At 44.1% G+C, this 16,616-nt stretch overlaps 1 protein-coding gene across 1 annotated transcript in view; it reads right to left on the bottom strand.

Annotated features, from left to right (window-relative positions):
* The window catches only part of JAK1 (Janus kinase 1), a gene marked incomplete at its 3' end in the record, with an annotated part of 28,520 nt that extends 13,832 nt beyond the window's left edge, over positions 1–14,688 (bottom strand). The window contains exons 1-8 of the mRNA XM_010156127.1: positions 14,607–14,688; positions 13,560–13,758; positions 11,242–11,365; positions 5,278–5,431; positions 3,386–3,549; positions 2,485–2,827; positions 842–1,015; positions 442–599 (exon numbers count right to left, since the gene is read on the bottom strand). Of these exons, the coding sequence (XP_010154429.1) occupies positions 442–599; positions 842–1,015; positions 2,485–2,827; positions 3,386–3,549; positions 5,278–5,431; positions 11,242–11,365; positions 13,560–13,758; positions 14,607–14,612 (1,322 nt within the window). The remainder of the gene's footprint in view (positions 1–441; positions 600–841; positions 1,016–2,484; positions 2,828–3,385; positions 3,550–5,277; positions 5,432–11,241; positions 11,366–13,559; positions 13,759–14,606) is intronic.
* Positions 14,689–16,616: the final 1,928 nt, after the last annotated feature.

The following is a 16,616-nucleotide window of genomic DNA, read 5'->3' as shown; positions in this document are numbered from 1 at the left end:
TACAAGGGCAGGGAGTGACAGGACAAGGGGTAATGGGTTTAAAATCAAAGTGGGGAGGTTTAGATTAGATATCGGGAAGGAATTCTTCCCGGAGACGATGGGGAGCACTGGGACAGGTTGCCCAGAGAAGCTGTGGATGCCCCATCCCTGGAAGTGTCCAAGGCCAGGCTGGATGAGGCTTGGAGCAACCTGGTCTAGTGGAAGGTGTCCCTGCCCATGGCAAGGGGTGGGACTGGGGGGGCTTTAAGGTCCCCTCCAAACCAAATCATTCTGTGATTCTATGATAATCATTAGAAAAAAAACAAGTTGAAGTTATGTAAGTCATCAGTCTTTTGTTAACTAACAGCCTTCCAAATGTCAGCCTTCAATGGATTCAATATGCAGCAGTACTAGAGGGCGAATTATTCACGTGGAAAAACTGCAATCAAACGTTTCACTAACCAAATGGGTCCGTGACAGCCATTCTTTATGTTGTGCTCGATCAGCGGAGGAGCCACATCCGTGCAGAGGTAATGGTGGGCATCTGCTGTAAGCCTGAAGTACCCGTCTATCAGCGACGCGAACGACAGGGCCTCCTCGTGCGAGGACAGCTTTAATTCCTGTGACAAAAGGATGTTTTAGTCAAGAATTCTTACAGTTCTCTTAAAATGTTTCAGGAGTGTTTTCAATTCCAGCAATTTTTGCATGGAGTGGCTAAAAAATTGTCTAGAAAAACCTTGCTGCCCCTCTGCCCAGCCCTTCTGCATCTGTGCAGCACTGAGGACACCGTATTTAACTGTTACTGAAGAGTCTCGTTAGAAAAGGTTCCTTGAGGAGGTCACTACCTGTTGATGGTTCTTACCATCCTTTTGTTATCCTGCTTGTTGATGCTAACTGTAGACTCCTTGATGACAATGTGGGTGATTTCAGGGAAATAGGAAAAGTTGTTCCACGAGTCACGAATCTTGAGTTTTTCCTCATCCCTTTTGGCTTTGCCATCCGATTTTTTCTTCTTCTCTTTCTCTGTCTGTACAGGCTGCAAATACATTTTGGATAAAAAAAACAGTAATAAAAATAGTAATAAGGATAAGTTTTTAGCACAGTGTTTTTACTCTAAACCAAAAATCTGTAACCTTCCACAGCTATTTAATTCTTGAATGCTTTTTTGCACTGACTTACCAATTCATTCACAGTGTATCTGTGCTGCAAGGATAAATTTCTACCAGAACTGACCCCGAGACAGTTCTCAGGAGGATGAAAGCAAGCAGCCTTTAGCTAGGGGCCTCACCGCTCTTGGTATGCTAGGAATAATTTTAGTGGCAGTAGAGGGCTGAAAGGACTCTACTGAACTACAAATAATGTATCTGAAATACTCCCTCAGAGCTCAGCCCAAAGCAAGAGACACGTTCATCTGCCAGCAGCAGATGAAATGCTGCGTGCAGACCACACGAGCACCTCTCGGGTCAAAAATTACTGAAAATCATTAGTAACTAGTTATTTTAAAAAAAGATGAATGTTCAGGCTGAGCAAAGCTTCCTGCTAGTCACAGAAAGGTTCTCACTGAGATGAAAGTCTTTGGTTTAGGCATTTGAATAAATACAATCTATAAAATCAGCAGAAACAGGAGCCTTACAAGAAACAGGCTGCACTTCTTGCAAGCTTTTCTGGTCAAGTATCAGTTCTTCCTTCCCTCCCCCTCCCATTATCATTTAAACCAGAAACGTTCCATCAGAGATAGGGATAGTTAGGTTACATCTGAACGGAGTGAAGCACAATGCTTCACCTTACAAAGTACAGCTGGCGGGAGGGTTCTTGCCACTGCGGGGAACTGAGGCCTGTTCAAGTGTTATGTGCGGAGAAACGCTGCGGCACATGCCATAACCCCTTCAAACCCGGGGCGTATTACTATGTATGGACACAACGTACAGAAGATGCTGAGCAAAGTGACCTCGATCAGCAGCAGCGAAACAGGGAAGGTGTAAAATAGCACTGACGTGAGAAAGCTTAGCTGTACTCTCACTCTATTTTAATTTATTCACGCAAGGTCTGTGCGTAGGAGCAAACACGGCACCTGGGGTACCGTACACAGAAAAAACATTAACAGCCTTGGGTATGGAGACGAAGCACCGAGCCCTGAGGGCCTCCACAGGCATTGATCTTTCACGACTTGGGTCTGGGCTGGCAGAGAGTCTTCCGTTTTCCTGGTGAAGAGGCTGCCCACAGAAGTTGTGCAGTGTCCGCCCTTGGAAGCTGTTAAGGCCAGACTGGATAAAGTCCTGAGCTACCTGGTCTGATGACAAAGCTAACCCTCAACAGGGGGTTGGACTAGAGACCTCCTGAGGTCCCTTCCAACCAGCATAATCCTATAATCCCTTCCTCCTTTCCTACGGTAAGTCCTTTCAATAAAAACTCCATCTGCAGTGTCTGAAGATCGTGCCCTTTTTTTAACAGCCGTTATGCCCCCAAAAGCAATCCTCCAATTCCCATTTATCGAGGGATACTTACATTTGGCTTGAGCCTCCACTGAATTCCATTGTTTCCTGTCACGATGACTTCGTACAGTGGGAGGATCTCACCGTCTCCGCAATTAAATCTATTTATTTCGTTCTCAGATGAAATCAGCAAAAAGGAAGTCTCAAAAATTTCTGCTCCATAATGTTTAGTCAAGGTCTCCATTGTTGATAAGTATTTAACTTTCAGATCACGTGGAGACACGCTACTGTCGCAAATGGTTTTGTTGTTGAACTCCTTAAGGAAATGCTTGAAAACATTATTTATCCGAATCCGGGTTAAGAAATTCCTCTGTCTGATTGTCTTGTTCAAAGTTTCGGGAATATAATGTTTATAACTAGAAGGAAAACCAGTGCTGTGAGTTAGTACTGTAGTCTCCTAAACTTTTAACTCTCTAAAACCTGCAACTGCCTTATTTACAGAGAACAAGATGCAGTAAGGCCCCATGCAGTTGGCACTGCAGCAGTGGTTTACAGCGTGAATAGCCAACAGGAATTCCAGTAACAGCTTTATCTGAAAGCTTTTCAGGCGGATGGATACAGCCCACTCAAATCAATAACATCATTTATCGCAAGAGTTTTCTCATTAGGTTGCCACATAACGCTGCCATTTCTGGACCTACCAACCCAGAGCCTGGATTTACAGCAAGTCAGCTGGTGCCTGACACAGCACTACGCTGGCTGCACCACCAGCACAGATTTCAGATACTCTCCAGGGAAGACAAATTTCAGGTTTTCTAATACATTTTCCTATTGACAAGATCAGATCTGCTTAGCAACAGTGGTGTTGGAGCTTGGATCTGCACATTCAGATCCTGGAAGGTAAAACGCTTAAAATCCCTTCTGAAGGGAAGTGCAGCAGACCCACCAGTGACAAAGAAGGTACCCCAACTTACCTGATATCCTTGGGAAGCTCGGGAAGCTTCACATTTTTCTTGATGGCATAGTGAGAGATCGCAAGGACAGCCATCCCCAGACATTCGTTTTCAATTTCGTGAACCTCTTGATCGTTTTTAGGATCACGGATTGGTGCCAGGCCTTTTACTAAGTCATACTGACCCTTCACAGGAAGCAAAAAGAGAAAGCTTTGGTATTTGTCATAGTTTATCTACGAACAACCAGTATGTCACAAGATCACAGGCTCTCCTCGAGCAAGAGTCGTCACCCAAAACTGAAAGGCAGGACAGGAAAGGGTAGAAGACAGGAAAAGCTGTGCCATACGTGCCAGCTTCTCTTAGACCAGTGAAACAGAAACACGGGCAAGCACTATTCACCCCACACCCCCTGCCTGTTTAAGAACAAACACCAACGTTTGTGCCTGACAGAACTCTCAAAACGCCAGTTTGTGGAACTGGAATCACCACGTGGATCATCACAGCGCCACGGCTTTCACCAACGTGCAGACACCCCAAGCAGAACACCTACACCGCTCAGGCTCTTCCAAAAACCCCCAGCGCCTTCTTTTATACATCAGCTCACGAAAAATTCCCCTTCTCTGTAATTAACTCAAGGAAGCACCACCCTGCTCCCACCTAGCACCGTCATGTCTCTATGATCCCCATGCACTCCGGGCTCTAAGCCACGTCCCAGAGCCAAGACTGCAAACCCCGTGGCAGCCACCATGCCCTGGGACAGCCTGAAAAGTGTTTGGTTGCCACAGAGCACAGACATTTCTGTTGCCTTACAGGAGCACTGGTGTTCTGCCGTTGGGCTTCTCTAAGTGTTGTTACCCGAACATAAAATCCTGCCCAGTGCAATATGGTCTTACAATATCCATCAGGGTTCCTACTCATTCTGCAACTTAAAAGGTGTTTTCACTCTTCTTGCTGACACACAAAAAGGGGCGGGGGGGCACAGACAAACAGGAGGGATGGACGAGGACAAAACCCCGTTTTGCAGCATGTTTTCAGCTGGTGATTTTGCAGAGCTGCATACAGGCACACGAGAACGTTCATACAAAACAAGGTCTAAGTTAGCTGGATCGCGCAGAAATCTTGGTATTTTCTTTTACTGTGGTTTCACAACAAAAGTAGTATTCACTGGGGCAGCTGCACACTCTCTTTTTCTGAAGGACATTTCAAGTTCTGCAACTTCTGCAGTAATTATACTCAGAATTCAACAGTAAACATGTTTTCCTCCAGTGAATTTCACTTGCTCATTTCACGAAGTTCATCAACTTCAAACTTCTCATTTTTTGGCGAAACCAGACAGTTTCTTGTTTGCAAAATCGTTTGTGGGTATATAAACTCCTTTGTAGAAGAGCACAAGCTTCCTGTAAGGGGGACGCTGCCTACCTGCCGCGTCCAGCACGGTGCGTGTGCCGCCAGCAAGCGGGAGGCACAAGGGAAGGAAAGGAAAACCGCACTGCAGTGGTGCCAGCAGTCAGTGTTTTCACACCACGCAGTAAAGACACTCAAAAATTGACTGTGTGGTGTCCATTTAATAATATTGCTAGGAACACAGATGTAGAAGTCATCATGCGCAAACGTTTCGCTAAGGAAAAGGTGATAGCATTCATATCCAAAAGTATTCAGTATTTTAAAAAAGCATGCTATAAAAACACAGCCCCTTCTGGACTGCGAGACAGGCAGTTCCTTCACAAGTTCTGCATATGGGCAGGTTGCTATTCGTGTAGCAAGTTCTCTCCACCGTGCAAAAGTATGAAGAACACACAGGCAAGGTTACACGTAATTTAAAAGTTTAAAATCAGGTCTTTAAAGCAGCTTCCCTTGGATCAAATAGTTTTTTGTGTGGCTCCAGTGGCAGAGACGAGCAAGCTACCTCTTACCTGTGCAAAGATGTATTCTAATGAGCTTGCATCAAGTATGGGGGTTCCTTCTGGCCCCAGCTTCTTCTCGTAGGCGTTCTTTGCCTTCCTCGGCGAATGCCTCCACACTGAGGGTTCGTTTTCACTAGTCCCATGCCAGTTTGTGAAGTAGTATCTGGCAAGAAAAGAGGGATAAACTTTAAAAACTTTTAGGGAAATCCTCCGTTTACATTAGACGCATAATTTAAACTTTCATAAGAAAACCAGTTTCAAGTCAAAATCCATCAATTTTCTGACTTGAGTTTGCAACTTGAAGTGATCCACTGCTGAAACTGTAGGCCTGGCCTGAGGAACTGGGGAAAAATGGTGTTACTGGTCAAAGGTCGCCAGTGTTTCCACTCAAGGGTCTCTCATGCTCAACTCACGATATCGCACCTGACTGCCCATCACATCCCAGCGCAGTCCATGGAACAAGAAGCCACCACTCGGGTAACAATTACGTTTCCATCACCCCTGACATGGCTTGAGCAGTGTGAGAGAGTGTAATGCCAAGCTGTGCCGGGGGGGGGGTTAGATGGGATATCAGGGACAATGTCTTCCCGGAAAGGGCTGTCAGGCATTGGAAGGGGCTGCCCAGGGAGGGAGGAGTCCCCATCCTGGGAGGGGGTTCAGAGCCGTGTGGACGAGGTGCTGAGGGACAGGGGTCAGTGGTGGGCGCGGGAGTGCTGGGGTAATGGTTGGACTGGGTAGGCTTAAAGGGCTTTTCCAACCCAAACAGTTCTATGGTTCTGCTGTGCAATGGTGGGCATTTGCATTCCAAGATAAAATGGCTCATCTCAAGGGCTAACAAGACTTCCGACCTCCTCCTCTACAGGCACCGAAGCGATGTGTAGGACAGAACTGCTGAGAATACCTCTCCCTCAGCCAGAGGAGTGGGAAGCAGTGCTATGCCTCACTCCCTGGAATTTCTGCTTCCCCATGGTTTCAGATGGAGCCAGTGAAAAAGACACTAATTCAAATCACCTGGTTTGAAGAGGACAGGGTCAATCCTCTGTGTATATTGCAAACAAGCTTTCACTTGTACCTGCACACAAGGCTGTTTAACTGAAAACCTGCTGAAGGAGTTGGCATCTGCTGAAAAGAAATGAAATTCTGGAGTTCAAGCCTCTGTTAGCACCTTCTGAGAAATCTTTTCCTAAATTATTCCAGAGGTCTGTGTTTATCTGGGTTCTAGTAACATTTTAACTCAAGTAAAATTTAGGTGAATCTGGTCGGACTCAGTGTGTCTTCTGCAAAGGTTCATGCCTTGCGCATGACAATTAAAAGGTTTCAGCAGGGCACATTTACCCAACTGCTGAGTAGGAAGGATTTCTGTAAGAATATGTCCATCTAACTCCAGAGGAGCATTCAGCACTAGCAGAATTACTGCCTGGTGCGTGTGCATATATACAGTACTGCATTAACACAAAGGGAGGTGTGGAATCAGGCATTTCTGATAAGCAGTGAGCACCCTGTCACACCATTCGTTTCACAATGCCATGGCAACTCGACAACTAAGCTTTTAATGTCTACCTAAACAGGTGATCAGCAAAATCATAAACACTTTTTGTGACCAAAATGAGATCAAACGGCTTTACGCAAGAAAAAGACAAATGAATGTGAATGGTAAAAGACAGTGCACATGAAAAGAAGTATTAAAGAGAAGGTGAGTGGGAAAAACCTAAGGTTTAGGTAGAAAACACTGAGGCATGCGATGGATATATCCAAGTCCTGAACTGGAAATACACATTTTCTGTACTGAAAGAAAAAGCTGAATAGATAAACTACCTTATAACCTGCAAACACATTTTGAGATTACAAATAACAAATCTGTTTAAATAACAAATCACTGTTGCCCAAGCACTCTCATTTCAATTATAACACAATAAAAGCTGCAAGAGACATGTCGTGGGAGACAAGGATGACAGCAGGCAGGCAGTAAGTCAACTGGCAGATGCTTACAAACATCGCGGTGCCGGACAACCCGCATGCAAAAAAATGTATGTGATGGTATCCTGATTGGTCTCTGACTAGAATGGGGGTTCATGGATTAAGCCCCAGTTCTGCAGCAGCTGAGGTTGGTGCGTATCAGCCTCAGTGCGGAGTCAGGATCTTAAAGAGCAAACCAAAATTAGTGCTTTTAGGTCAGCACCGTGTGTTTTGATCACACGTGTTATCTACACAGTAAGTTGACCATTCAAATAAAGAATTATAAATCAAATTACCCTTTAAGAAGTGACACTTTCTGTGCTGTGTTTCTGTCCATCCTTTCTTTTAGCTAAGTCTTTTTGTCCCCTAAATGCATCTATCTATAGCATGAGTAGGAACAGCAACACACAACTATGCCAAAAACTCCTGACCAGTACTGTAAGACACGGCAGAACTCCTTTGGTTGAAGCATGGAAAGCAAATCCTTCTGCCTCCAGGAAATTACTTGGTTTCCGTATGTTCCTTTATAAGATGAGTGATAATTAATAAATCCAATTCTTTTGGTATTTCCTGAAAATAATTATGGGCAAGGTATTGTGTATTGGTTGTACAATTAAACTGCACTGATTAAGACACTTACTAGTTACAATAAAAAAATAAGAGCCCCATTGTTTGAGGAACCACATGAATAAAGGAGAGTCCGTGCCTTGGAGAGACGGATGGACTTGAGCGAAGAGGGAGACAGATGATCACTGTTCCACCCTCACAAACACAGGAGCACAAGCTTTCCCATTCAGAAGTCCTGCAGACGAGCTGCAAAGGAGACTCCGTGCTCCGGCGTTTCAGGAGCATGACCTGCCCCTCCTTTAGAGCACATTATCCCAGGGCAGGCACCTGGCAGGGGTGAGAGCCTGTGGGGAGGATTTGGGGAATCAGCCCAAACAGGTCACCCCCAGAAGGAGCAGTTTTGCACTTCACCCATTCCATCTGGGCAAGGAGTGGTGGACCTCCTGCCCTCTTTCACCTAGAGCAGCTCCAACAGTCCTTCCTTCCCGAGTTTCTAGAAACACGTGTCCTGGCTCCCTTCTCCATGCCAAGAAACGCTGCCACCTCTGCTCAACCACAACCAGCTACGGAACAGTTAAACTCCTCCATCAGCTGGTGTGCCAATTAGTCCAGGATATTACAAAACACTGTGGTTTCTTACACGTTGTAGACTGCTGTATTTTATTTATTCTGAGTGAAGTGAAAGAAATATGGGGCTAGTTACAAAGTTTCTAGTGAAAAGCAAGTCCTTTTAAACAATTACCTAAAACACACCAACTGGCACAGATCTGATGGGGAGACAAGGAGGGTGGGAAGTCCACCCCAACTGAAATCAAACCTAAAGCTTTCAGCAGTGGGAGAAAAATCCAACATCTAAAAGGGTTTGAAGCTGCTCAGTCCCGTACCTTTGTTTTACATATATAATCTCACTGGGCCGTGACTAAACCAAACCTTATTTCAGAAATAAGGATGTCCACATAAAAATGATTGAGTCTCTAAAGGATTATATACAGCCTAGTACACTGCACTGTTAAATAAGCCCAGACCATTCTCCTTTTTCACGAGGAATTCTGCCGCCTGCAGAGCTCAGAATACACAAACTCACTCAGAGAACAGTTTCACAACCCTGTCTTGGCCATGATTTTTCAACGCTCTGCCTGGCTCTCGGTTCAGATGGCCAAGCCAAGGGCCACAGTAGGTCAGAAATGAAAGACAGGGAAATAAAACTCCACCAACACACGCTGGTATTCCTAGGGAGATGGGAATCTTTAGATTTTAGCGTAACTCATATGGTTTCTTCTTAAATGCGTATGAAATTATTTTAAATAGAGATTATTGGCCCAAAGTTTGCCAATTTTCATGCATGAAGTCCATCTGAGGAAGAGACACCCCTGCCAAACTTCAAACCCCAGCTCCAAAGCTTAACAAAATAAACTACCAGTACTTCTAAATACAGAAAGCAGGGCATTTTCCACAGCTTTGTTCTATAAAACACCAGAACAGAAAAATTTCCAGAAAGTAAAATTCAGTGTAGAGCAATTTTGCCAATATACCCAAAACTGGGTAGAGATGTGAACAGCCAAAGAAGATTTGTAAGAGGGAGCGGTTTGGGCAGTTTTAAAGGTGGTGTTACCCACCATGCAGGTAAAACGCAGCAGGAACAAAAGAGTACCTGGAGAGGGCTCTCATCACTCACCCAAAGCAGAAACACACACACCAAACACAACAGAATCTGTCTTTTAAGAACTGAGTTAAAAACAGCATCACACTTCTAATCATAGGATTAAAATCCCACAACATTTTTAAAATAGCACCTTCTTTTACTGAGAAAAGCACACAACAAAGGATTTCAGCGTCAGGGGAAAACGCCCCTGATCCACAGGATCCCAAGATATTTTATTATCCAGTGTACGGTTAATCTGACTGATCTCTTAAAGCAAGAAGGGGCACTTAATGCTCTGTAGGAGGCCATGAGAATCCTCACAGCTTCTTTCAGAGTCACTCAATTCCATTACTGTACGGTGTTTATCTGCCAAACTTAATCACAGCTGTTTAAAGCTGAGATTAGCTATGGTTAAGTCATTAATACCACTAATAGTCTGTGTTAAAAGAAAAAAGAAAAGACTACGATATCCTCTCCTAAAAACAGGCATCAGTATTATCGTTATTTGAAAAGCAAAGGCCTTTTTTGTTGATTTTTTGTGTGTAACAGCTCATCCAACAGCAACTGCAGTCCGACACAAATGTAACCAGAGCTGAACTACCTTACAGCTCAAAGATCACATTTTCAAAACTCTCTTCTTGTATTCTAAAAAAACTCAAGCGGCTGCTACGCTCTAACAAGCCTAGAAAATGGTTGGGATGCACAGCCTGAAGTTTACATGTGCCAGTTCTCTCATTCGCACCTACAAACGACAGTCAGGCTGTTCCAAAAGAGGTTCTAAGAAGAAGGATGCTAAAATGCAGACAGCTGTATTACAACCTGAAGCTTTTTTCTCTATAGCCCAAACTCACCATGGATGGAGCGTTACATTTTAAGGCAAAAAGGTACTATTATTAGAAGCTTATTTTCTTACAGTTGTACCTCGAAAACGAACAAAAATGATCAGTGGACTTGCTTTAGGAAGATGGGTGAAGTTTTGTAGACTAATTATTCCTGGAAACAAAGCTTATTCCATATATTTTAATATCATACACATCATACACTTAAAGCTCGTATCGATGCAAGATGAAAAGTCGGAATAAAAATCAGACAAGGCAGCATAAAAGGAGAACACCCTTCCTTTAGCGAGAGTAGGTGAGAGTGCTCAACCCTTTCCAGCATTATGGCTTTCATTTTCCAGTGGATGAGGGCTGGGGCACCCGTCCAGCCCCAGAAATCTCAACAGGCCGCGTGCTGTATTTTAAGAATGTCACCCAAAGTTCCACCTGATGGCACACATCAGATAAAGGTCCTGGGAACAAGGGCTTCTGTTTTCTGATGCGTTCTCCAGCCTAGGGCACGCCACCTGCAGCAAGGCAACATGGATTCCTCTACATTTCCACAGGAGAATGGCAAAAGCAACCACATGTTGCTTTTCCTTTCACGTTAACAGTGAAATTCCCTTTTTTCAGGAGCAGGGTTCCCTTTCAACACTTCAAATGGAAATTGAAACATGCGAAATACTGACATCATAAACCACCATTTTTTTTTTTCAATTCAGCTTTTAGCTACTTTAGTCACCTACTGCTTTGTGGATACTGGTTCTTGTGGGTTTTTTCAACTTCTGGGGCTTCTTTCAAGGTTATATAGCAAGATTTAAAAAACATCAGGAGACATTTTAAGCTTTGCCTGTTAATCTCTTAACTGTGCTGTGCAAAGAACGCTGCTTCATTTGGTTTTGCTTTCCTGCTTCTTCAGTGAGTTCTACGGTACGAGTTCGAGCACCTACACACGAGTAAGGCATCATTTCTCAGACGTTCTGCACTTACCTCATTCGATAATAGAGCCGGTGAGATGTTTTCTCCTCTATCTTAAAGACCTGGTTTGGCGCATACCAGAGTCTCTTGTTTTCATCATACAGAGCAAAGAGATTATGGCAGAGAGGAGATATAGCTGTCAGAGAAAAGTAAACAAAGGTATGAATCACAAGGCATATACATACGCACACCCCAAAAATATGCACGCACAAAGCCACTATCTGACCTTGCAAAATGTACCCTAAAAAGAAACCACCGAGGATTAGTTTAAAACAAACATTAGAAAGTCACGGTTGAATTGGAACTGCAAACTGTGTGCTGGTTCACTCCACTGCTTTTATCAGCTGTTAAAAAGCATATCATTTCAACTGCTCGTAACGTTACTCTGAAATCCTGATTTTGCCAAAGGTCTGAACGACTTAATCTTCACTTTTCCAGATGACAGAAATGGGTGTTTTAACCAAACCACAACTTTGTTCTCAGCTTTATTTTATTAATAAATTTTACTCCATAGCTGAAAGCATTGTTTTTAGTGCAACGATGCAAATCCACCTCTCATTAGCAAACAGGCAGAAAAAGCATAACGTGTCATTTTTCCATTCTTTCCTAATTCAAGAGGGTTTTCCAACAAAGAACAGACTTGGACTTGTATGCCTAAGGCTGATCTGCTGTAACCTTTGCATTCGCAACTTCCCAGAGTAAAAACAGGATGGTACGTTGACAGGTTGAGCGTTCTTTGACGGTCTCCTGCTCAACAGGAGGCAGTACCTTTTGCAAAAGCCCTGCTCAGGCAGGCAGCTCTATTGCACAGAGCACCTCGGCACGCGCTTCAGCGGCTTTCTAAAACCGGACCAACTGCCCAGCACTTTGCTGGGGTCCTGCAGAACCCAACGAAACTATTTCTGCTGTGACTTGGGGAGAGAGAGCAGAAGGGAAGAGAGAAGCCAAGGAAATAAAAGCCGAACAGCCTAATTGCAAAGTTCAGAGAAGGTGGGGTTGGGCAGCCGCTGCCGTCTGCAGGTGAACAAGCAGTGCGTAGCTGCCATCAACGGTTTAACTAGTCGAGCCGTGATTTACAGCAGAGACCAGCATTGCAGGCTTGCTGAGAGGGGTAAGGCTTTCGTACTCCACTACCACGTGCTGTGGATTTAGGGAAAAGCGAGAGAATGTAGAAAAATCCTTCTTCAAAGGCTTTACATTTCCAACAGAACTGACTGGGAGGAGTTGCGCAGGTTGTGGGTTCACACCCGTACAAAGAGCAGTTCACAGCTCTTACATGCTGACAGAAACAGGTGGGGTTTAAGTACTCCTCATGTTCACTGAAACCATTCAAAACCAGCTGGTGTACATATTTGATGAGGTTTGTCCTTCCGATTCCCATCATCCCTGCCTTTCCAACGCAAGAGAAGCAATTAGGCAAATGAACGGAAGGGTCCTCAACGTTACAAGAACCAGGATGACATGGGAAAAGAAAACATTTTAAAGCTGCAGGAGAACTGATGCCGAGTTTGCCTCTTTATACAGCCAGATTCACCACTCTCGTATCAGCTAAACAATATTTAGCATTCCATGAAGCTTGGGGAACAAAAAATTGGGATCAAGGCAGGAAGTAACTTCAGAAATAAAAGTACACTGGTTCATGAGGCTCGAGCACAGATTAAATCCACTCACTGCAGTAGAATTAGATAGATATTCAAATATTTTGCTGAGTCAAGGGCCACAGTGACAAAGCAAGAAACCTTTGTTACACATTTATGTATTACCGCAAGTGCCCACAGTCCAAATAACTGCCAAGATAACTGCTAAGTCATCTGAGCAGGTGAATTATTAGTACTACAGACATCCTAACTCTGCAGTGAAGTGCCAAGTAACAGAAAACTAAAACCAGAAAAGTAGCAAATGGAGTTTGGCTTGGGTTTTTTTTAATTAGCCCTCTCTTAAGTGTTTTCTCACACGGGACAGATCCTGCCAGGCTCACCAACCAGCACACGAGGTAAAGCCAGCTTTGTGTTACCTTATGTGTATATGGGGTCTCCTCTTCTCTTGAAAGAAACCGAATCATCCTACCCAAATCAAAAAAACAGTACCTGTATCCGCCAGAAACTAGGAGATCATCGCTTTATACACATCTCAAGCCAGTCTCTCCCACCATTCCAGCCACTTCGAGCAGTTTAAGAGCTGCCCAAACAGACCCTTGGCAAAAGTTCCCCTCCTGGACCACGTAATGAGCAAATTTTGTCTACAAGCATTGACTTACACGCAGACTTACACGCATCACTTTCCATACTGCTGGGCTTGCCCCTGAGAACGTATAAAATCCATATACTCACAACACTTCTGGGCAGCTTCGATGCACAGCTCCTCCGAGGTAAACTCGCCGCTGGTGTAGCAAATGGGATTTTTATCTTGCAGGTAGAAAAGTATTTCTAAACCCTGATGCTGAGCTTCCAGGTTTACTTCGCTCTTCTTTGTGCTCCTCATTTTTGCACAGAAAGCCATGGCTTTGCAATCTTCTTTTACATTTAGATACTGGAAGTACAGGAAAAATAGGTAAGGAAAATTTGAGGAAGAGTTGGAGTATTTGTCAGAACACAGACCCGTTGCTTACTGAGGCCACTGCACACGAAGATGGGCGAGGGACAGCACTTCTCAAAGTCTGCACCACTGGGAGCCTCATCATTCACAATCAGTACTTTTCACAAATGAGGGGGAAAAAAATAAGTTCTCAATCATGATTTAGCTCCTGGTAGCTCTATTCCAAGTAATTCCCCTCTGTTCTGGTGGTTTAACAGTTGTTCTAGAAGAATTCTCACTATACAGGAATAACTTTCACATCCCTAAGCACCTAACTGGCTGAAAAACCATACTTGAGGCTGGGTAATATAAACAGTACAATTTATATTTCCTTTAAAAAAACCCAGTTGCTTCTATTTTTACAATCTCCTTAACAGCTAAATATTTTTCTGTTAGTTTTCACTCCTGACACCCTTTGTTTTTTTAACTCCTGATACTTAATGTGTGATGGTGAAATAAGCTTTATGGGAGTTATTTTTTATTAATACTTTGCTCTGACCCCAGAACGGAAGAGTAGCACGAAGCAGGTTTAATGCTGCATCTTTTAGACTGCCAAGAATGCACACAAGACAGCTCTGACTCGAAAGGAAATGCATGTTGTGTTTTATACCCAGTGCTTAAATAAAGAGCAGAAAGGAATTAGATGAACACACACTCTGGGTATTAGGGGTCTGTGTTCCAGGTTTTACTAAGCTCTAGCTCAATTAATAACAGAAGCCCAAACCACCAATTCTATAGTTTACGATTTTAATCCACCCCACTGAAAAACAAACAAACCAACCAAACCTCAAAAGCCAACAAACCTGCATTTATGTGACTGTCTGCTCCTCTACACAACCAAAAGGGATTATCTTCACGCTCTCCAAGAGCTCCTTGCCTCTGGCTGAGAAAAAAAACACATCATCATCGTCAGGAATGGCTTTGTACAGTTCGAGGCACAAAATACATGGTCAGGCTGATAAAATGCCACTTGTAATCCGAGGGAATCTTCCCATTATGTAACAGAGATCCGGATCTAGTCTCAACCAAAGACACACAGCAAGGATCCAGGATCTGTGTAACTCCACTGATTTGCTTTGACCCCCTGGGTGCATCGGCTGAGACGCAAACAAAAAACATTCATTGGGGTTTTTTCATATTTTCAGAGCATCAGTCATCAGTTTGGTGTCATTCTCATCACAACCCTTCCTGTGACACCAAAGAAGCAGTCTTCTCCAAGAGCTTACTTTTATTTTAAGCCTTATCTAACACCACAAACCACCTCAGTATTCTGGGATGGTTTGCAAAACTACTCCCACCCAAAGTTACATCTTATGACCTGAAGCAAATCAGGAAAATATCAATTCTATCTTTTTAATGGGGGGTGTGACAGTGTCTCTATTTAAAGTCTCGTCTGATACCAGGGCTGTAAAATCAACGAGATGCTACAGGATGCTGAAGAAGCAGGTGGGGAAAGAGGGGACGTCGATTAAGACATCTCCCTAGTCCCAGTCCTGATGGCAGAGTGTGAAGCATCAGCCGAAGAGCTGGCATGCTTGAAAGGCATGCCTGTATGTTCCTGTCCAAAGGCGGACAGGCTGCTCCTCTCCCATTGGCATGGGAATGAGCAGATGAGGAAAGAGTCTGGGCTTCTTGAAGAGATGTGGGATGTGGGACTCTGTTCTGCATCTCCAGAGAGACTCTCTGCTCCAACCTCACAGTCCATCAGCCACAGCTTCACGGTCTCAAAGGGTAAGCATCCCACCTCCTTCTCCTGGAGTAGTCGCTAATTCAGGGCGACAGCAAGCTAACTGTGACAAGATGTGTCTAAACTAAGCATGACAGTGCTACTGCTTTGGTAAGTGTTGCCCATCACTCATCTGAGGCTGACAGACTCCTCCATTTATATCCTCCATCCCACCTTTTCCTCTTCCTCTGCATTAGGCCGCAACCTGATATAGCAGACTTCAATGAGTATTGCCCTACAAAGCCTTAGGCTTAGTCTGGAAAACCAACACTGCCAAAAAGGTTCCCTCGTGCTTGTAAAGTGCCCAGCAAATGTGATGCTATCATAGAAAAAGACAACACTGAACAGCACAGCGCACGTTTACAATTAAACTGCACGCAGCCTCCAGCCGTGCCACCTGGACGCCAAATCTGAGTTGTCAGACACACTCCCCCAGCGATAATACGGGGAAGTAGTAATTGAGAGCATTACTGGAACACGCAGACAAGCCAGCAATTATTTCTGCACAGCACCAGAAAATTTGAATGCAAAAGGTTACAGATATTAGCTTTAATGTAACTGAAAACACTCCCTTTTAAACAAAGTCTCCTATAACTGAAACTCAATATATTTTAATGTTTGTGTGGGCATAATATTAAAAAGATTGTCCAGACGTTTTAAAATGTGAGGGGAAATATAAAACCATTGCCTTCTTGCAGATTCCTAAATCAAAACTTGGTTTTCAACACAGCGTTCTTTGGTTTTGTTTAATAGTTTGTACCCTTGTTGCTAACCACGGCACCAATTCTCAGAATACAGAAGACTTAAGTGCTGCTTCATTTACGATACACGCTTCTGGGATGAACCAAACGCTCCAATCTCTAACTTACCATTTACTAACGAGTTTTTCAGATATTCCCACGCTCAGGGAATTGACCTTTTTTAAATGCACCGTAAGCTTCCAAAGCCTCCTTTGAACAAGACAAATCCCTGCTCCACCCCAGCAGCAGCACCTCTCACCAGTGCACCCGGTATTACCATCGTACGCACGGGTCCCAGCCCCGGGTGAGAGCCAGGTCGGCATTACGGCAGCCCTTCGCGTCTCCAG

The sequence above is a fragment of the Eurypyga helias genome, unplaced genomic scaffold (genome assembly GCF_000690775.1).
Source record: "Eurypyga helias isolate BGI_N326 unplaced genomic scaffold, ASM69077v1 scaffold6537, whole genome shotgun sequence".
In the NCBI taxonomy this organism is placed as follows: domain Eukaryota; kingdom Metazoa; phylum Chordata; class Aves; order Eurypygiformes; family Eurypygidae; genus Eurypyga; species Eurypyga helias.
Note: the sequence above shows the minus strand (reverse complement) of the source record. Positions and strands in the feature narration are given on the sequence as shown.